General features: G+C 40.9%; 1 protein-coding gene across 1 annotated transcript; it reads left to right on the forward strand.

Annotated features, from left to right (window-relative positions):
* Window positions 1-301: 301 nt before the first annotated feature.
* SLC30A8 (solute carrier family 30 member 8) lies at window positions 302-20,814 on the forward strand. The gene is made up of 8 exons (XM_015650420.1): window positions 302-544; window positions 8,614-8,818; window positions 12,577-12,715; window positions 16,331-16,484; window positions 17,011-17,200; window positions 17,601-17,706; window positions 19,274-19,408; window positions 20,377-20,814. Exons 1-8 carry the CDS (start codon window positions 465-467, stop codon window positions 20,520-20,522), a joined length of 1,155 nt encoding a protein of 384 aa, XP_015505906.1. The 5' UTR covers window positions 302-464; the 3' UTR covers window positions 20,523-20,814.
* The last annotated feature ends 976 nt before the right edge of the window (window positions 20,815-21,790 follow it).

A 21,790-nucleotide genomic window follows, 5' to 3' on the forward strand; every position in this document is an offset into this window, starting at 1 on the left:
AAAGGCAAACAGGGCTGTTTCCAGGCAGATCAGGCTGTTTAATGACCTTGCTTCTCTTTTTCAGTGCATCCATGCGAGCTCCTTTGTGCACATCACTGTGTGCTCTGCTGTGCTGGACCCTGTGCCTGTGTCTGGGAGAGCACGCACCCCCCACCTGACCAGGGAGCAGATCCAGAATCAAACATGGAAGGAAAAAAACAAAAACAGGGAGGGAGACCCAAAATCTCCAATCTGACATGCTCAGCAGGTTACTGGTTGGCATGGTAGTGACGCCACCAGTACGAGGAAAGAAGCTCTCTATTGCAGTTTCTCTCGGGTTTATTGGGAAGATTATTAAAACATTTTCCTTTTAAAATATTTGGCAGAGACTTCTGCATAAGTCAAGAGGACATTTCTGCCCATATCACTTCAGACAAAGGAGCGTTTAAAGGGAAAAACCAAGCAAAACCCCATTGACTTTCTTCATGGCTACTGAAAAGGGTCTTGAAAGAGCTTGTCTTGTGAGCGAGAGGGACACCAAGAAGTACTCCTTGGCCCTAGACAGGTAACACAACTCTTTGTTTCCTTCACTGACATTTTTGTGTCAGAGCAATAGGAGATCACCAATCTGCCAACTGGCTGCAGGAGTCAAGGTCTGGAGAGTTTCACTGTGCATACATTTTACTACCTTCAAAATGTTTTGTTCAATATTTTCCTTCCCAAACTTTGTAATTAGATATTTGAAGCATTTACTAACAGCAGTTTGATGTGTTTGTGGTGGACTGAACCAATCTACTGTTGAAGCAAGTGTCTCTTGCTTTGTGTTTTATAAGCTTAGTAGATTTTTTTTTTGTAGGATGTGAAATCTCATGGATTATGCTGCAATTTTAGGCTGAATTATAACTGTGCTATTGACACCATGTTTGACTCAAGGCTCCTTCATGCTTGAATGTCTAAATTATCCATTTGGTTTGAAAAAGGCAATGCTTTATTCTTGTGGATAGTCTGTTGGGCTTAGAGTTAATGTACCTGTTGTGTGCCAGAGGTCCTGTGAGTAAATGCTTGCTTGAGTGAGGAAAGATCCTCTGAAAACATAAAATACTGTAAATGGGGTTAAAAAAATGAGTATAAATGTCTATCACAAAATAGTTTAGAAGTTAAACTTTTTTTCATTCTTCCTTTTGACTCAGACTAGCAAGTATTTTTAAAAGAAAATAGCTGCTCAGTTACAGTTTAGCACCTCTTGACATTTCCATTATCTCATTGGTTTTCAGGTTATTTATTGCTTGGCTCTCTTAAAACATATGGGACAGAAACTTGGCGTAAACACTGTCAGTTCAAATGGAAATCTGTCTCTTCATGTTCTTATACTGGGGTCAGTGCCATCGTATTTTAGTCATTTGAAAGCCTGGGTTATAATTTAAATATTATTACATGGCTCCATAAATATGGATGGCACTGTCCAAAATTACTTCTGTGGTAATATTTATATTTCAAAAAGATCCCATATGATTCTGCCATTCATTTTAGTTATTGAACACACTCAGTGTTTTTTTGAAAGTTTGCAATTTTCTGGGCACAGCTTCAGTGCTTTTGGTCCTTTGGACCCTGGCAACCTCTGGACACAAAGGACAACTCTGGGCAAACCCATTATGTGGTCCCCTGAGGCAGGGACAATTGTTAGGCTACCTTGTGAGGAAGCTTGTTTTTTCCCTGGATCACCGGTAATGGGGAATATCCCTGGTAAGCAGAAGGGTAGGATGCACACTGGGGCAAGAATCCCTGGCAGCTGATCCTCCCATCCGAGAGCTGACACACCTTCTGGTGTCAATTTTTTCTGACAAATATTTCTTAATTTAGGATTAAAATTAGTTGGGGTGAATTGCTGCAGCAATTGCAATTGTTGGGCTGATGCTGCAGTTACATGCAATAGCCCCTGCGCTGCAGGCCTGGTCCCAGGAGGGCTCTGCAGTGGTGGTCCCTGAAGGATGAGGTGGTAGTACAGCTCTCCAAAATGAAGACTTGTCATCCAGCCATGTGGCTTTTCTGCTGCATCCCCATTTTGCTTTTTCCGCCAGATGAAATTTGATTAGCTGCACAATTTAATTACTCTGTTCCAGAAATAACCAGAAATGGGGGCTGTGAGACAGAGTCTCCCTCCTGTTGGAAAGAGCTGGTAGCACAGGGGAAGCCCTTGCCCTGCTTCCCATTGCACCCAGCAGCTTGGGGTGCCAGCCCATGAGCCACAGCCAGCCCATGGGGGATGCAGGGCTGGGCTCACAGAGCAGCTGCCTTAAGCCAATAGTAGCAATAGGCTCATCTTAGCCTTTGGTATAAATTACCACATTTTTCTGTCCCTCATGTGTAGCTTTAATGAGCAGCTCTAATGCTTTCAGCGGAATTTATTTTGCACACAGATTGCCTATTTCCTTGCCAACCTCCAGCCTCTTTCTTATTAATAAATGCCATCATTACAATACACAGGGAACAAAATTAGTTTTATCTTGACCATGTGAGTAAGAAGCCTGAAAGCTGACCCCTTTCCCTGCACTCAGGGTTGTGGAGGAGGGTGTTTTGCACATGCCAGACCTGTCTGTAGGTGGTTTGGGTGCATTGCTTCCCATGTCAAACTTGAAATGCTTAAAAGGGGGTGGGGTTCAACTGAGACCTTTGAAAGTCAGATCACTTGTAGGTTTATATTCACATTGGGAAGGACCTTAAGAATGTCTCTGGTCCAACCAAGAGATTGAATAATGTTGCTCCAGTCTAGTCTTGAAAAAAATCTCTCAGGATAGAAACTCCACAACCTTTCTGGGCAATCTGCTTCAATAGGGAATTAACTTCACAATCGTTTTTCTTCCCCTTATATTAAATCGAAACTTGTTTCAATTTATGACCAATGACCTCATCCTTCCTCCGTGCAGAGTAATAAAGCTCCATCTTCTCAATAGTCTCCTTAAGAATATTGGCAGGTTGCATCTAGGTGCCCACAAAAAGTCCAGTCCCCACAGAAGTGCTCCAGCCTTTAATCATCCAGGTCACCCTCTGCTGAACTTGCACTAATTTACTGATCCTTCCTGTGCTAAGGACCCCAAATTTGGACACAATATTGTAGATGTGGTGTCACAAATCTGTCTGTCCCAAGTGCAAGGCTTTATATTTGTTCTTGTGAAATTAGCTCCTGAAATGACAGTCCCTATTGAGCTCTTCCTCCAGACTCCTCATGGCAGCCTTGCCCTCCAATCTATCAGCTGCACCTCCAGGTTGGCATCATCTGCCACCGTGATCAGGGTGCCCTACACCTCCTCCTCCTGGTAAGAGAGGAAGGCACTACACAGGATGGGTCTCAGGACAGGAGACCATTGCCCACCAGATTTGAGGAAGGTTATCAACCTTAATGGCTACAGGATCTGAAGCTGAGCACTCAGAACCTCTTGCTTCATGCAAAATGTGTTGTTCATAAGTCATACATCACCTATCTTTAAATTAGGTCTGAACTAGGTCCCTAAGATAGTTTTGTATGGTCTTCTCACAATCAATGGTGGTATTAAAAGGGAATAAGTCCTTCTAATGACTAATTATTTATATTCTATCTTTTTTCTATTTTTTTATCACTTATATAGTGATGTAAATAACCCTTTCTCACAGTCTAAGTAGTGGCTTGACCAAATTTCTCAAGTTTCCATGAATGAAGACAGGCCAGAGTATTTAATTTTTTGCTGGCAACAGATCACTGTAATATTGACCAGAAATATTCAATATCCCACTTCACAAATCAGTGGATTTGCATCTGATTATGCCAGCTCTGCTATGAGCTAAACTTTGGGTTGATCCAGCATGGATTTCTTATTGTGTTCTTTATCTGTCTTTATAGTGGGATTTTGAATACCATCATACAGCGAAACTCAAGGTTTTAAGCCTCAAAGTTTTTGGTCTTTGTTTTGTCTCTAAGACAAGACACAAGGTGGGGAAAAAACCAGGGATGGGCAATGCTGAAAGCAGGAAAGTTGCGTGAAAATGTTAGGGTTTGTCTTCAAGCAAAAGTTTTTACCACGGGGCATTTACCTGCAGATATTCCTGTAGGAATATCTATAGGCTTTAGTCTCTTAATTGGTTCCTGTCTGCCAGGCTCATACCAGCAGGCAAAAAGTTTGAAGCAAACCTGGGAGATGATTTCTTCAGGTGAAGAGTGATTTTCTATAGCAAGCACATAAGGAATATTTTCTTCTTTTTCTCCCTTCCTGCAGGGGATTTGAAAACTCTTATGAGATCAAAGAGTCCTCATCAAATAATGGCTTTCCACCACTCCTTATCCTGTGCAGAATCAATGCTCAGGAAGATTATAGTGTTTTTTGTGATTTCTGGTCTGTTTTAGTGGAGGGCCCTGTGGTTGTCTCCTTTGTACTGGGTTGCCAGCTGGCCCAGAAGCACACAGTATTTTACCAGACTCAGCAAACCTAATCCCATTGCCTTTGCTCCCCTGCAGGTGACACTAGGACCCTGCAGAAAGGACTGTGTCTGCCCAGTACTGGCCATATGCCATCTCCATTATGTCCAATTTAGTTTTGCCCTCTTCATCTCAGAAAGAAAATTAGAACCATGGTAATAAGTGATATGAAACAGAAATTAAATAGCTAGGGCATCGGCTCAGAAAATTGATGGTTCAGAGGTATAACAATGATACATAAAATCATGAATGATGTGAGGCAGGTAAACAGGGAATAGTCACTCACTATTTCTAACAGTATAAGAACTAATTAAAATAGAAGGCAGACAGCTCCAGAGTGACAAAAGGCATATTATTTTTACACACATCCTAATTAAATTATGGAATTCAATACTTTCAAGTCAGCTGGGTTTGTGGAATAAAGATCTGTAAAGAGACGTTGGACAGGAGCTCTGGTTCAGAAATGGGGAGCAGTAACTCTCTGGGAATGTTCCCCTTTGGTACTTTGACCTTATGTATTCCTTCATGCTCATGACAGAATTTGGATACTTGGCTACATGCACCTCTGGTCTGTCTCCAGGCAGCTATTGTTATAGTGTTATGTAGAAGGAAAACTCTTGACAATACATTTATGCATGCAGGGCCAGGCCTTCAAAATGAGCCCAAATAAAATAAATAAGGCATGAATTCCTATCTACTAGACATATGAATGTATGCAAATATATAAATAATTGTGTTTATTTTGTGCCGACAGTAAAGAAAAGGAGAAACTGGACAGCCAGGTTATTAACAGGGTCTTACATACCTTGAAAATATTCAAGATTGGTACATGAGTTGAAATCAGAATGGTTTCTGATTTCTGGCCAGCATGAGGGAGGTGACTATGGCTTTGATAAATTTTTCTCTGAAGGCAGTTTCATTATCCTTTCAGGCACCAGAAAATTACTATTTTCCCTCATGAAGGAGATGATCTCCTGTGGAAAGTGCAGTGATTCCACATTTTCCTCTTTTGACTGGGGAACTCATAATGGTCTAGGAGGATAGCAATTATTCCCATAAGCCTGCAGATCAAGGCACCCAGCAGATCAAGTGAAAATAAACAGAAAGGAAGTTGTAATAAAAAGCTATTGCTAATGATTTGTGTAAAATCTGCAATACGTATTAATATTTTCTGCTTCCCCCTTCCAGGCATGACTCAGTAGGAGCCTTTCAGTGACATTCCCCTGACTATCTTTTTTACAAAGAAAAGAGAATTTGAAATGAAGAAAAGATTGCTTTTTAATCTGTGACTCTGCAATATGCTGGCACAGAGACCTGATGCTCAAAGGCTACATCTTCCTCTAAAACACTATGAAGGGATTTCTGGTCTAACAGAGCTGATCTTTGCACCTTAAGCTTTTGATTCACACTTTTATAAAACTGCCTCTTAGATTCTAAGTTTCTTTTAATTAGTGGCAGGCAGCTTTTGAAACAGAAAAATAATGGTTACGTACAGGAGCTGGCAGGATATTTCCCAACTCAACAGGCCAGATGCTGTTCTGCAAGTTCAAAAGGAAGAGTGAATGCTCGCCACCTCTGGCAACTGGGGCACTTTTATTTAGGTACCCTTTAGACAGAAAAATGTGACATTTGTGGGTTTATGCTGTCTGTGTTTGCTTTTGCATCTGTCCAGCAAGATCTGTGGACAGTGCTTTTCTGCCCCTCAGTGATGCCCTCAGGCTTTGTTAGTTGACAGTGAGACTGAAAGACGAAAAACAAAAGAGTGAGATCACAGAGCGACCTATTTTGTTAACAGCAAGGAAAGGACTCGGTGGCTCAGAATATGCAGCAGTGATTTTGGCATTCCTGCCTGAGAGGCTGTTGAGCTGATCGTGACTCATGTCATTAAGATGATTTTAATGTTCAATGCCAGCTGATGAAAATTGAGGAAATTAATTTTACATGCAAACTATAGAAAAGCATTGGAAGTTAACTCCAGAGAGAGATCATGAGAAAGAAAATCTTACTTGCCCTGATCTCCAGGGGAGAGTGAGAGAACTACAGCATTTTATTCAGCCATCTGGAAGGAATTAATTTGTGGTACCTTCTGTGTCTAATTCATCAGTAAAATATGTACAAAAATGACACAGTGCACATGAGGAACCCGATAAATGCAAAAGTAAAGGACTGGAGAAGGACTGGCTGGGGGGGACCCCAGCTGTCAGATGGAGAGCCCATTCCCTAGACAGTCCAACTCCTATTTATTTGTTGTTGTGAGGAAAATAAAGTAAAATGCTGACAAAAGGACTGAGAAAACTCACTGTCTCCAAGCATCAGGCATTACATCTGACCAGTTGCTCTTTCACACAAGCTCCTCACGTACAGGGGGAATCAGTCACTTCCACTGAGCAAACAGAGACCACATGCTAACCTGGCTGGGAAACAGGCTGACTCAGGGGAATGTCACACCCTTGGAACATCTCAATAATATTTACAGAACCAAATCCACATTGATTATCTACAGTTGCAGGGCTTGGCTGCCAAGGTGGGTCAGCTCTTCTTTTGCCAGTACCTCTATGATGTTGATGAACATAAAAGGCCAAGGCATCAGCTCTGCAGGTGCCTTTGCCTCTTGCCCACCAGTGTGGGGCATCTGGCAGGACTTCAAACCTGCTGAGCAGCTGCAGCCCCCTCAGGCTGCCTGAAAAAAGCAGCTGGAAAAAGCTTGTGATTTCAGTACAGTTTTTTTTCTGGACATTGACTACTGCAGGTTGGCAGCCACAAGCTGATTTCTTTCCAGTGAGATTTTAGGCATCTTGACACTTCTATAAACAGTGCAGAAACACTACAGAAAGTCACCAGGATTCATGTTACTTCCTGGAGCACAGGTTTCCTTCAGTCAGCTGAAGAAATAATTCTTCCTAGTCCCAAAGGAAAGTTTGAAGTCAAAATGAGGAAAAAACACTGTTATTACTGGGACAACTAAACCCAGTGCCACACCCTGCCCCCAGGGCAATTTCAGATTTGGAAAAAAAAACAGTGGAGTTTGCTGTGTTCCTGGGGAGCCCCTGCACACACAGACCTCAAGTGGCTGCAACACGAGGTTACAGGGATGGTGTGTATGTGCATCTTTGGCAGAATTCATCTTCTGGTGCCACAGTCTCAGTGCACTCATCACACCAGGAGTAGCTCTGGCAACAAGTGCTGTTTTGGGAGAGACAGAATGCTTTTAAGTCCCTCTAGGAGGGGGTTTAGAGGGGCCTTTTGCCATTTGGGCACTTTTCTGTGGAGAGAAAAACCACCTTGGGACCTCCCAGGGGGAATCTCTTGGTTGCTCTGCTGAGAGCACCACACGTCATGGTCATCCAGGAGCTTCCACAGCTGCTGTGCAGTGAACTTGGCCCACCCCGTATTTCCTGTGCAGGAGCCCTGAGAGGCAGAACACTGAGCTTTTGTGGCAGAGCAGACTTGGCTGAGAAATCACTTTTTGATGGAGCAACGCTCAAGGAGCCACTTCCGTTGGACTTCTCTCTCACCTTACCACGAAGTCAGTGGCACAAAGGGTTCTACATGTACTATGGGTTATATGTACTATAGAGACTGGATTTCTCTGACTTTTGAGTACCTTTGAGATATTTTGGCCAATATTTTCTATGCTCAGGCTCTGCTGGAATATTGGTATATTTTTTTCCATATGTGGAAATTTGAGAAAAAGTAGTTCTGTGTGAAAAGAGAGAAGAGAAATATCTTTAGTTGATTATATTTAAGAAAAAGAAGTTTGGAGTGTTTTTTCTGACTAGTCTTCCTGACAAAGCTGTTGGGAATAAAATCTTGAATTTTTTAGTAGAATTTTCTCCATGTTATGCTGAACTCGGTAGCTATTTGCATGAGGTACAATTTTTTCAAACTCATGTGGTGTGCATGAGATATACAGCCTAAGAAAGCCACCCGTGCTTCATAAACTGCTAAATGATGTAGGAGAGCCCAAAGAGCTGGGAAACACAGCCAGAACACTCATTTCATGTACAGCTCCCTCCCACAGAGCCTTGCTTGTGCGAGCGAGCCTCTTCTGTGACCTGCTCTGCTGTTCCCAATGCTGCTTTTATCCTTTGAAAGCATTAATTACATCATTTCTAGGGCTGTAGGGCTAGACGCCTGAATAACCAGGGTTTTTATTTTTTAACCTTCTATTTCTTTCTATCCCAAAGGATCAGCTGGCTTCAGAAGAATTCAAATGAAGAGAGGCAGCAGCAGGAAGCAGGAGCTGCAGGAGCTAATCCAGCATATCACTGTCACAGCTACTCACAGGCCTATGAGAACAGAGAGAGGGAGCAGCATCAAGCCAGGAGGAAGCTCTGTGTAGCATCAGTAATCGGCACCTTCTTCATGATTGCTGAGATAACAGGGGAGTATGTGTGCTCAAAAAGAGCCCAGTCTGGTGTCCAGCACAGCCACATTCTTGCCTTCAGTGTGCACTCTGACTGCAGGGACCATGCTGACAGGGGCAAAATAACTCTCCTTTGTCCCTGGTCATTAAAAGAACTGGGGAGAGGAGAGCTTTTAAGTGAAATTATAAAATATATTCATATATTTTCATATTTTCATTCAAGGATTGCATCTGGGTAGGAATACAGAGATCATGGTCTGAATGTTCTTCCAGGTCTTTAAGCTTGACTGATGCATGTCTTAGCATCACAAAATTTCTAATAAATTGGGTTACATTATTTTTATAAGATTAAAAGATTTTACATATTTATCCAGACAAATGAGACCTCAGCACTGATGGAGGCTGCTAGCAGCAAGACCTGAAAATAAATGCAAGAGTCTTTTCAAAATCCAGGGAAATCCAGGGCCAGATTTGCCATCTGTTTTTCTACAGTTAAGTCCATGTATTTATATCAGGGCACGTTTATATTTTAAACTGGCCTGCTGGTGTTTCTCTGGGTCAATGGAAGGTTATTTCCCTTCCTAATTATCTTTTGCTTCTCGACCCACCCTACAATACCCAATATAAGTATTTGGCTTGCTCATAGAGAATTTGCTTTAATTTTTCCTCACTGCTCTGCTCTCTCCATGGTTTCTGTGATATTTATATCCACCTGATAGTTCCTGGCTCTTTAATTTGCCCTTCTCTGCAGTGAGCTGAGGTAAGGAAAGACATGAGGAATCCCACAGACTTTTGCCATATGTGCTTCAGCCAATGTAACAAAAATCAGCCAGGAAGGCCTCTGAAATCCATATTTTCCCAGCTCAGACATCTCTGGAGCCCCATGAAAATGAGACAGAAAGGCTTTGTCTTTCCCACAGCTGAGAAGTGGAGGAGACACTGAAAGAGTTGCTGCATTTCTGCCTTCTCCTCTGGCTGCCAAACCCAGCAGGGACTTCTCCACCTCTTCCCTCCCACGTGCTCCTTCTGCACGAAGCCCTCTTGTTTGTAGGTCACATGCATTTACCCCATGAAAACTGGTGCATGCTGCTAATCCCCATGCAGTAATCTCCAGTGCCAGAAGTAATGCATTATTAGCAAAACCATATAATCAGTAGGCTTAAGTTTGGTGAGTGTGGCTGTGCTAGAGGATAATTGGAAGGACAGATGATATGTTAACTAAATGTTTCGTTTTGCTTAATGAATCATGCAGCTTTTTTGCAGTGACAGCTTAAGTAACAGGCTTGAAGACCATTTTGCTTCAGACCATTAAACTTTGACAAACCAGTTATTAACTGCAGTTACAGACAGCTCTCTGTGGAGATTTTTGTAATTATGAACCATACATTTAATTTTTTTAGTCATTAGGCAAGACTGCTGTGCCTGATGATTGACCATTGAGTGACTGACAATTTCTACTGCTTGTGGTCTATAAAGCTATAAACATCCCTTATAGGGAATGGTAAGTCTTAAAGGCCACTTGTTGGGAGTATTGATAAAAAGCTGTAAAAATCTATGACTATGAAACTTATTTTACTTCTGAAGATAAAGAATACCTTCCTCTCCTCTCCTTGCCCTCTAAGGGCAAACAGCTTCCTTGGGCATTATTCTGCTAAACAGAAGAAGGAAAGCTGCATCACTCCTAGAGAGGCTGAAAAGTTGTGCTGCTTTGAATGCCTAGATCTTTCCATTATATTTTTTCTCAAACTATCTGTACTGGCCATTACTGCTTTCCCAAACGGGGCACTGCTGGTTGAGCCTGATACACCACCACCTCTCTTTGAAAGATTATTATCTCCTGTTCTTCTAAGGAGATCCATCACAATCTCCATAGATCTGAAGGTATCAGTCAGACCAATACTACCCTGTGTGAAGCTCAGATATGAAAGCTCTTTCCAATGATTTTTGGTGGCTAAGGACCAAGTGTGGATTTCAAAGCACTTCCACTTGGGCAGTAGAAAGACTGCATGTGGTCTCATGTCAGAACAGAACATAAAAACTTTTTCAGTGAGACAAGTTGCTAAGTTAAGCAGACTGAGATCTCTGAAACTCACCCAAGGCATTAGTTATGCCAGCAATACATAAAAAAATAATTTGCAAACATTTTTCAAAGACAGCAGGCTAGCAGCAAGCCTTTGAGATGCTGTCCCATAGAACATGGAAATAGAGTATATAAAATGCAATAGGGTTTTTCCCACAGCTTGTGACCCACATATTTGTTTGCTGAATGACACCTGATGCCTGGGGTATAAACATCTGGGCACTGACAGGCAAGCCTTCTTTCCCCTGCTAAGCAGATCTGCCTCCCTCTAGAGATACCCTGAAAACAGTCAAAGTCTAAGAGATGTGCCATGACCAAAGAGTATCTGTGCATTTACACTTGACCATTATGAATTTATCATTTTGCCACAAGGAATGAGATGCCCCCAGATTCTGCAGCCATGCTTTCTCCCTTTTGGGAAGTAACTTTCTGTGCTGAAAAACTTACGGTGTTAGGTATTCTAATCTAAAATATGCATACAGGAAGAAATTAAACAGAAAGCCCATCCTGCTTGCATGAAGATGCTTGAACTATAAGGAAATAAGAGATATATCTACATGTCCTTTTGGCAGTGGTGTGCTGCCAAAGATTTGAATGAGGCATTTTATGATGTTTTTCAGGATTCATTAATTTTCATATGAGTTGTGGTCAGGAGAAATGAGTGAGCTGAAATTTATTAAATGACTGAAGAATGAAAATGCATTGCCAAATGCAGAAACTAGGTGTTTTGGCTCTATTATTTCATGTCTACTTTTCTACATCTGCACTTTGATGAAAAGATTCCCTTGCTGTAATATTTTAGAAGTGTCCTGTCTGGGATCCTTGTCTTCTCCTGCTGCCAACAGGAGATGGGGCAGTTTAAAGCAAACTTTTAATTTATTTGGATTTGCCTTTAGCCCTGAGACATAGTCTCATGAAGAATTTGGCAAAATAATGATATTTGGCTTGCTGAGTAAAAGAAATGTGAATTAAAATAACCCAAAATATTTTTAATTTGGTGGGTTATTTTCCTTCAGAATCTACATAAATCCAAACCCCCACAGAGTAAAATTATATTCAGCCACATTTTTTTTGAGGTCTAGCAGGAAAATTAAGTCATGCATTACAGATTTAAAATGATAGATTAGTCCTGAGAACAGAACATTTTCACTATGCCCTCACTAAAATGGTTGATTGCTTATCGCAGTTCTTCCACTGGGATCTTTCCATGTATTCCTGTTTTAGTGTTGCCTGTGACAAATAAACAGTCATATTTTCCTGTAAAAGATAGGAAATTAATCCCATAAGCTAGGTCTCTGAACTGTTGTACACAAATAAAAACACCAGTATTCTGTGAAAAGATAGTAGGAGGATACCAAAAATGTGATTCCTAATATGGCTTTTCACAAAAAAATCTGATATTAAAATAGTTAAACAGTATAATAGTAATGTAACTACAGAACTAATGTAGCACAACCCTTATTGTTCCTAGGTCTCTCTCTAGCAAAAAATTTGGCTTATGCGTTTCTATTAATTCATACCTTTCACTGCATGAATGAGGTACAAAATGGAATTATCTTTGAAGATGTTTGGGTCTTGTGTGTGATGGCTGGAAATTGAGTGTTCCCTTTGATTCTCAGCGAAACAGGTCTTGAGTTTGATCTGGTTGGCTCAAACCTCTGACCAGAGCAGTGATCCAGATGTGTGTTTCACACAGGTGGGCAGATCGCCGGGAGCCTGGCAGTGGTCAGCGACGCTGCACACATCCTGGTGGACCTGACAAGCTTCCTCATCAGCCTCTTCTCACTGTGGCTCACCTCCAAACCTCCCACCAAACAGCTAACTTTTGGGTGGCACCGAGCAGGTAGCAAACATGTCATACTATGAACATGTGGAATGGAAAAGGGAAGCTATAGCCAGGGACTGGAGAACATGCTGATGTCCAACACAAGTCTGCAAGCATTTAGAGACAGTGCACTAATGCTCCCACAGCTCTCAGGACACGAAACAGAGTAAGACAGTGAATTTCAAAGAAGAAAAGAGTCAGCTCTTATATAAAAGCACATCTTTCAGTTCATTATTTACCATAGTTTTGAGCTGGTTCTAACTGGTTGAAATAACAGTAACTTCCCTCAGTGCCTTGAGTGTGTGGAGGACTGAGCTCTCAACCTGTTATGAAACAAGTTTCTATAAAAGCAACAATAATCAAAAAAATTAGGGTTTCCTTCATTTCTAAAGCAAATTATTAAATCATTTTTAAAAGTCCACAATGTTACATTTGTAGAAAAGTAAGATCCTTTAACATTTACCCTTTTCTAGATTCTCTCCTTTCATATCTCTTTATCACTGTTGGTTTTTATCAAATGCAAACAGGTTTTTAAAGTACTCTGTCCTCAACATAAAACAATCATTTTACAGGTGATACCTAATACCAAAAGCCTGACAATCAAACACAAGTGTTTTTATGAAAGACAAGACACTAGCAAAATATTAACCATGAGAATAATTTTCTGGGAGTTCAGTAAATTCAAGATTTAGACACCTAAATATCCATGCTTACATGCAGATGAACACCTTTAAGTACAGGGTCCAAGTCTCTGATATATTCAACAGAAATCTTGACTCCATTCAGCCTCCTAAGTCCAGTGTTAACATCCCTAGGATGTCAGAGGCTTGTGCATGGGAATAGCAGCTGTTGCACAAGACCTATAGGAGACTGCACAAGGTGCCAAGCACAAAGTCAGGACATGTCAAATGTGACCAGACACTCATAGCTAAGAAACCTGTAGTGTTTCCAGTCAGCCAGCAAAGAAGGGAACTGTGTCAATCACCATTCATTTGATGTCCACTGTCCACAAAGGGAGCTTAGACACTTAGGTAATGCCTACAGGTAGGCAATTTATTTGTCTCTGTCTGAAAGTAACTTCATGTTGGATGCCTCAGGGCTCAGGTTTTTTGCTTATATGTAAATGATTTGTGCCATTTGAAATCAAGTTGCCTGGAAGTCTGTGGGTCAATGATACACCTTGTGTCAAGCCACACATGGAGGTGTCAGTGTACCTCCAATGGCTCTAAACACTTGTGCACCAGAACCAAGAACTCAGATGATAAATGCTTCAAGGATGTTCAGCAGTAAAGTGCAGAAACAGCTTCTGACTCAGTTGTCTGTATGCCAAGGTTGGTTGTAGCTGCAGAGTACCAGGGAAGACAAATGCCATACTCATCCTGTCTTTCTGTAGCTCCTTGAGTGTATTCTGCCAGCTCTGCTGGAAACAGGCTGCTGGGTGAGTGGGAGGCTCAGTATGGCTCAAGCATGGTTGGCATTATGTAGACAACACACAGCTGAATTTTGAAGCCTTAGTAAACTACCACTTAACATCAGTTGATCTACCATTACTTGTAATGTTTATTACCTCTTATCCTGGCAGGGGAAAAGTGAAAGAGAGACCTCTCATGCTGATGCAGGCAGGTTCAGCCACTTCATGTAACTTCATTCTCAGTCTGAACTAGATTATTTTTTTTTGTCATTGCAATGCAGAACTTCAAAACCAATCCTTCATTGCCTTTTTTTATGCTGGTAGAAAAAAAAAAAAGTGCCTTGCATCAAATGTTAGAAGCTATTTAATTGCACTCCATGATTGTTATCCTGTTTCATGCTTATTTTCCCAGCTATATTCTCAGTTTAATATGCAGGTGGGTACCTTAATAGAGTAGCTGAGGGCAGTCAGATGGCAAAGTCACTCTTCACTGACTACCAAGGTCTTGCAGGTGCAGCCCTTCATGACACTGGAAGATGTTCCTTGACTGCTTCTCTCAGACTGATAGAAATCATCATGAAAAGATTCTGTATGGCAGCACTCAGGTTTAGCCATCTGAATGCCTCCTGCCCTCCATGCCAAAGCAGTGCTTTTTAAAGTTTCAAACTTTACAAACACAGAAACACGACATTGAATAAGATTAATAGTGTGAGCCAAACTGTTTTCAGGTACAAAAACACTCTTTCACCTTAATTTTCCTCAGCTGCTCTGAGAGGTTCCCACACAATCCTACACTATTGCTTTCTGTGCTCTGTTAGGGCTAGTGTTTCTGAAACAAAGTAACTGAGAACATCTCCAGAGAAGTATTTAGCTCTGGTGAACTGATCTGTAAGCTTAACTAAACTTTTGCCAAGATATTCCACTGAAAATTAATACATAAAGATGACCACTAACATATTCTCTTATGGAAGATATACATGAATCCACACAGGTGGATATCTGTGTTCACAAGGGCTCTTGGCTGCTTTCACATCAATGATAGCACAGCCACCAGCACCTTCAGCTGGGCCAAGTTTGCAGGGGTTCATCCTGCAACTTACGATAAGTTGTATGATTTATGTTTGCTTCTATCTACTTTTATGTAAAACTAGATTCCCCTGTTGGTGCACTTTGATTTGTTACTTTCCATTTTTAGGCAAAACCAGTTATTTGATAAGCCTTTGCAGTCTGCAAAAGGGGGGAATCCCCTTAAAATTCTATACAAAATCATAAGGTGTTTTAATGGATTGTGAGTGGAGGTCTGTGCAAGTGCTTTCTGCCTGTCTACTGCCTCTCACTTTGCTCTGAGTTTGTGTTTTCTTTGGTATTGTCTTGGTTGTGCTCATTTACCCATTCAAGTCACATGGCAATTACTAGTCCCAGATCCTATTAAAAGCATGCTGCACGTTCATATGCACTTCCCTGGACCTCTCCTATAACAGTGTAATAAAAGGTGTCCTTGGGGGCTGGATTTATCTGAGCCTAACTCAAAGCCAATAGAGACAAAATTAAATTTTGTTACCCCAGGGAAAAAATAGCTTCTTTTGTTCTCATCAGAGCTGGTGGCACAAAAATGACTTTGTGGCATTGGCAGAATGAGTTCCAGCATAAGTTTTGCTGACAGAACCTCGTTGGGAGCTGCTACTGTCATTCTGAAGTGTGAAGTGGTGAGAGGTGTGCAGAAACAGGGGAGGCCAATGGAGGGGGATTGTGTTTGACAGTGGATTTGGGTGAGCTGTGCCTCTCTCCTTCCTTCAAACCTCTGCTCCTGTGATGAAAATAACTTTGTTGGGAGACCAGGGGGGCTGGTCTTTATGGGTTTCACACCACAGTCAGGGCCAGGCAAACTCCTTTTGCTCCTCCCAGAACTCCCCAAATGATCTTTTCCATCTCTCCAATTTCTTAGAATGTTGTATGAACTCAGCACTGGAAAGGGGACAAAAGTAGGAGCAGGTAGAACAGGCTTAGACCACCACATGTACAAGGCTACACTGGATAGCCATTAGATTTACTATGATCAGAAAGGAGGTTGGCCCATTCTTTGTGAGCTTTAAGACTGCCAGCATACAAGAACCATCTCTCCTGGCTATAAAGTTTATAAACCTGGAGCCATTATCATCAACCTCTTAAAATTTTTTGCATTCCTCTTCTGACTGTTAAAATCAGATTTTTTTCATTCCTAGAAATTCTGGGAGCTTTGATGTCTATGATAATAGTTTGGATGGTGACTGGTGTGTTGATATATTTGGCTTGCGTGAGGCTGCTACACCCAGATTATGATATTGATGCTACAGTGATGCTCATTACCTCTGTTTGTGCTGTGCTCACCAACATCCTGTAAGTTATTTTATTCTCCTTTCATATGACATTTGAACCTTGAACCTGCTGCTGTAATTCAATAAAAAAACCCACAAACTGTAGAGAGACAATGGCCTCAAAAATATTAAGTATTTATGAGTTCCACAAGGATATGGAAAGAGGTCAAAAAGAAAGATCCTGCTTCTCATTGAAAGTTGCAGTTGCTCTCCTCTTTTCTGTTAGCTGCCACACTGGGAAGTCAAATTATGAATCTACAAACCCTAGGAAAAGATTATTCTCCATCTCACTTTTTATTAGATGTCAGAATATTGAAAAACTCTATAGAAAATGAGGCCTCATTAATTACCCCATTCACAGTCTTTCTTGATTATGCAAATCACTGAAAACCTAGGAACTGTCTGCTCAGCCACTCTGCATTGCAACTTAATGTGTCAGGTTTTACTGTTCAGCATGCAGAAGTGACAGGGGTGGTGAAGTGAGTGAGCTCACTGCTTTCAGAGATGCAGTATATCCTCTGATATTTGCAGTTTTACATCTCTTGCAGACTAAGCCTGATTCTGCACCAGACTGGCCACGGGCACAGCCATGGGGCAGGAGCCAGGGAACACGAGTCACTCCCCCTGGAAAAGCCAGCTCTGAGCAATGCCAGCCTGCGGGCAGCCTTTGTGCATACCATTGGAGATCTATTCCAGAGTATTAGTGTGCTAATTAGTGCACTTATCATCTTCTTTAAGGTTGGTTTTATTAGTTCGTATGCCTGCCTTGCAATCAAGGGTAAGTGCTATTTTCACAGTGTTGTGACACTAGGCACTATGTAAATATTTCCTCTGTCTTAATCATACACACTGTAATTGTATCAAGAGGAATTATTCTTGGGAACTGAAATAACTGTTGAGAATGTAATCCTTGCTTCTTGGTGTTGCAAGGGGATACTTTGGTGTCTCTCCCTTTCTGTAGCACCTTCACTCCCTATGCTGAGGCTCCCTAACTGGCAAAGGAGGCCAGCACTCATTCTGTACTTGATGGAATGAGTTTATTGGAATGGAATTTATTATTCTTTCATGCTAACTAATTAAAAATGGCAATAATCGACAGTAATGAAATTAACAAAGTGGTGTGTTTGTGTTTTTCTAGCCACAGTACAAAATAGCCGACCCAATCTGCACTTTTGTGTTTTCCATCTTTGTTTTGGCAACTACCATCACGATTTTAAGGGATATTTTAACTGTGTTAATGGAAGGTAGGACCTGATTCCAGAATCAATACACTCATGTTTTGATTTTTTTCCCTGTTGCTTTCTCCATAATGCTTATATATACTGAAAAAAAGTGTAATAGCACATTTCTGCATCTCAGTTTCTGGTATTCTCATGATTCTGATCATACTTCAAAGTTACTTCTAATTTTAATCAAAATTGTTTTCTACCATTACATTAAGTTTACACATATGGCAGCTTTTGTAAAAATCTGTGTACTGGTGTTTTACTGACGAGTTCTGAGTTGCTTTAGTTTGCCATAAGTGTAGCATTTCTTTCTATCACCCCTTTGGCATATGAGATGCCTAATCACACTTGTTCATTGTGTATTTCCTTTACCCATGTGAAATACAAGTCTTTGCCAAGAAAAAATGATTTGTGCTTTGAACTGTGTCTTTGAAATAGGCTGGGTGCAAGAGACAGAAGTTTAAGAGATTTTTAGTTACATGAGTCCAGAAAAGCAAGATGTTGTAGCTTTCCAGTTGCATTCCAGTGTATGGGAATAGACAATTCTCAGCACAGCAGCAGCAAGAGCCAGGCTTAGCAATATTTAATCCTGTCAGCTATGGGACTGAATATTTCATTTGCAAGGCCAAACAACTTGAGCATTCATAGATGCGTGTTTTTGCCTTCCTCACACTGAATAATATAATGCAACCTCTTTCTTAGCTGTGAAGATATGAGGATTAAAGGGAAAAGTAGCTCTAACAGTGCAGGTTTTGAATGGATAGTCAGTGTGACTGCCTGCATGACTGCTTCTTCACTCTTTCACTCACACCTACTGCTGTTTCAAGAAATAAAATATCTGATACTGTTAGAGTAGTTTCATTCCAGGGCTGGTTTGTTTTCAGTGGTTGTGAAATAGAGATACTTCCATGTAGAAGGGTACCTAGACAAGAGTGCAGCAACTAACTATATTTTGGCTGCCAAAATATCAGATCTCTTGGCTACTGAAAAAAAAAGTCAAACTATCAGGAAGGGGGAGCAACCCCTGACACTGAGGAGTCTCTTTCTCAAAGCAGTGACTCACAGCTTCTGTAAGCATGCCAAAGTCAGCAGTGCTCTGTTCACCTCTGCACCAAGCCCACTGTCCTCCTGGGGAGCTCTCTGTGGAGTCTCCTCTCTCCTAAGTAGAATATTCTGCCCAGAATTTTCTGAAAAGAAATTGGATGCTGGAGCTGCTGTTTCAGCTTAGTGATCCAGGTGGAACAGGATGAGTTTTTGCTGTTCACGTAGACATAGAGATGCTCAAAAAAGATGGTGCAAAACTACAACATGATCTGGCTAAACAGCTCACTACCCTATGTGAACTGGACATTCAGACTGCCCCCTAAAACATGCATGAGTCTCAACTTTCCATGGAGAAATTTAAAACAAGGGATAGAATTATGTAGCACAGTGAATGCTGAAATAGATGGGCTTTCCAAAGCATTGTATACTTTTATAAAAATGATGCATCTAAGTGAATAAAGGTTCATGATTAATTTTCCTCTATTGATCATAATTCTTATCCCTTAAAAACATTGTTTTTCCATCAATTTCTCCTTTTCAGGAACATCAAAAGGATTTGCTTATGATGCTGTAAAAGCAAGAATTTTAGCAGTTGAAAAAGTGGAGTCTGTTCACAACCTTCATCTTTGGTCTCTGACAATGAATCAAACTGCTCTCTCTGCTCACATTGCCACAGGTCAGTAAGTTTCTGGAAGCAGGGAGTAACTATTCAGCTGCTGCCTAGTAAAGGTCAGTTTTTCTTGATTCAGATTAAACTGACTGTAAATCTGTTGCTTGTTAAAAAAAAAGTAACATTTTTGTTGGAAAAACAAAATCAACAATAATAAAAAATAAAGCTCTCAGATCCTCCTCCCAGAAATTCTGTCTAAACAAGAGGACCTCTACTTAGCCCAGAACCTGAAAACTGCAGAGGCTGTGGGACAACTAAGTAAATGACAAGATATTTAAAATAAGAATTAGACTCAAACTGGATTTTTATCACAATTTTGTCAAACTTGAAAACTGTTGATCTCTACAAGAAAAGCTACCAGGGCCAATATGCATTCCTGATGTATCTCCAGCAGTAAAACAATCTTTAAAAATAAATGGAGCTTAGAGGTAGCTCCAGCTCATCTTTTAAAATTTGATTTTAAATTGTAGTTCTTATCCCAGTTGAAAAGCTGCCCACTACTCAGGTCGATTTTCTTATGTCTGACAGCTTTTTATGTATTAAGATAAAAAAATGCCAGCTGTGTTTGGCTAGAGGTTAAGTCCTCCACAGAGTCCCGACTTTCCAAAAACAGGGGGTCTATCAGCCACCCAAATCACTTGGTACTGCTGCTACTCCCTGACTGGATGAACTAATCTTAATTAAGTATTTCTGCTTTCCTCCAGTCTTCTGCCAAACTGAATTTCCATGGTGATTACTTTTAGCTTAACTCTTTCCAAAATTGCATATTCCAACCACATTTGAATGAACAAAAGGTTGCTGACATGAAAGTTCCTAAAAGGAGGATAAAAAAGGACAAGAAACATTTTCTTGTTTAAAGTTTCTATCCTACTATCTATATTAGATATCAATGTCTATATTGGAAGTATGTAGTACTTCCTTAAAGTATTATCAAAATGTTTGTGTTTTGATTATTTTCTGCTTGCTATCTGTAGCAGACACAACGGACAGCCAGAAGATTTTGAGAGATGTTACCCAAGCCCTGTTTGAGCACTACAGCTTTCATTTCATCACCATCCAGATTGAATCAGGAGAGGATCAGAAAGCAGACTGTGTCTTCTGCCAAGAGCCTGGGGATTAAAGGGAGCAGTGTGCTATGCCAAGTAACCATCACCCCTCTTACAGGTCAATGGAGACTGTATGTGCTGGTTGAATGTAATTGATTAACATCAAATGGTAATTAACTGACATAACAAGCCCTGCCATTGCAAGAGAGCATGGGCTTTTCTTTGTTGGTATCATCTACCATGAGAGAACATTTATTAAATCCAGCCATCAGCCAGATTGCCTGCCCATCAGCTGTTTCTTTCAATTACAAGAGAAATATCTAAATTGTTCTTGACTAGACCAGCAGATTGGCAATAAAGCAACATTTAGAGTGCCTGTCTGTAATTACAGGTAACAAAAAACTAATCAACCTTCAAATTACCGACAGACAAATTATTGCAGGTGTAATGAAATGTGAGTTTGGTGTTAGCAAACTCAACACTCACTCAGGATGAAAAAGAAAATTTAAATTACTGCAAGAGTTGAAGAAATCTGGGGAAGAAAGTGATGGTGCTTTCCTCATCTTTTGGCAGACACTCCTCTTTCTGCCCATTAAGGGAATAGATATGTACCATGGATGAGAATAAATCACAAGAGAGTTCATCCCATTCATATTTGGCAAACAGCTCTTTGTTTTTTTTAGCTAGCCCTATTTATGTTTTCAGCTAGCCTTCAGGCCAACTCTTTTCTGCCAGGCATGGGCAGTGTTCTGAACTGTCAACCCATAACTTGAATAGTGCTGCACCATGATAAGTTATGAGAGACAATTTGAGGTGGATCTCTGTGTCCCTTTCAAAAGGTACCATTGAGTCATGACAATAAAACAGACCAGGTGCTCTCAGATAACGAGAAAATGATTAGGGCAAGGAAAGACTGGGACCCATTGTGAACATCCTGTCTGGTGTCACAGATCAGAGCGGCCTGTGGGGTGTTACCCAGTGACACTACTTCACTGAAGTTATATCAGATAATTAAAAAAAGCCTTAGGCATATCACAGAGCCATTCATTGTAAAGGGAGGTGACATGCCTCTCCTTCAGGTAACTAATTCCCATATTTTCTAACAAGATGTGAGTCATGGTTTCCCCAGTTGAGTGTTTCCATCACTCCAAACCACTGCTCACTCACTCCCACATTCCCCCTCCTCTTCCCCTGTGGTGGACTGGAGAGAATTGGAGGCACAGAAGGTAAAGGTTATAGGCTGGGATAAGAACAGTTTACTGGAAACAGCTGTGAAGAAGGAAAATGAGCAGTAGCAATACCAATGACAGAATATACAAGAGGTGAATGATTCTCATGTGAG

The sequence above is a fragment of the Parus major genome, chromosome 2, assembly GCF_001522545.3.
Source record: "Parus major isolate Abel chromosome 2, Parus_major1.1, whole genome shotgun sequence".
Taxonomy (NCBI): Eukaryota; Metazoa; Chordata; class Aves; order Passeriformes; family Paridae; genus Parus; species Parus major.

What these genes read in the sequence shown, in the direction of transcription:
- SLC30A8 (XM_015650420.1), top strand. Translation starts at nt 465, where the DNA reads ATGGCTACTGAAAAGGGTCTTGAAAGAGCTTGTCTTGTGAGCGAGAGG. An exon ending in TACTCCTTGGCCCTAGACAG is followed by an intron (nt 545 to 8,613) that starts GTAACACAACTC and finishes TCTATCCCAAAG; the next exon opens with GATCAGCTGGCTTCAGAAGA. An exon ending in CTGAGATAACAGGGGAGTAT is followed by an intron (nt 8,819 to 12,576) that starts GTGTGCTCAAAA and finishes ACAGGTGGGCAG; the next exon opens with ATCGCCGGGAGCCTGGCAGT.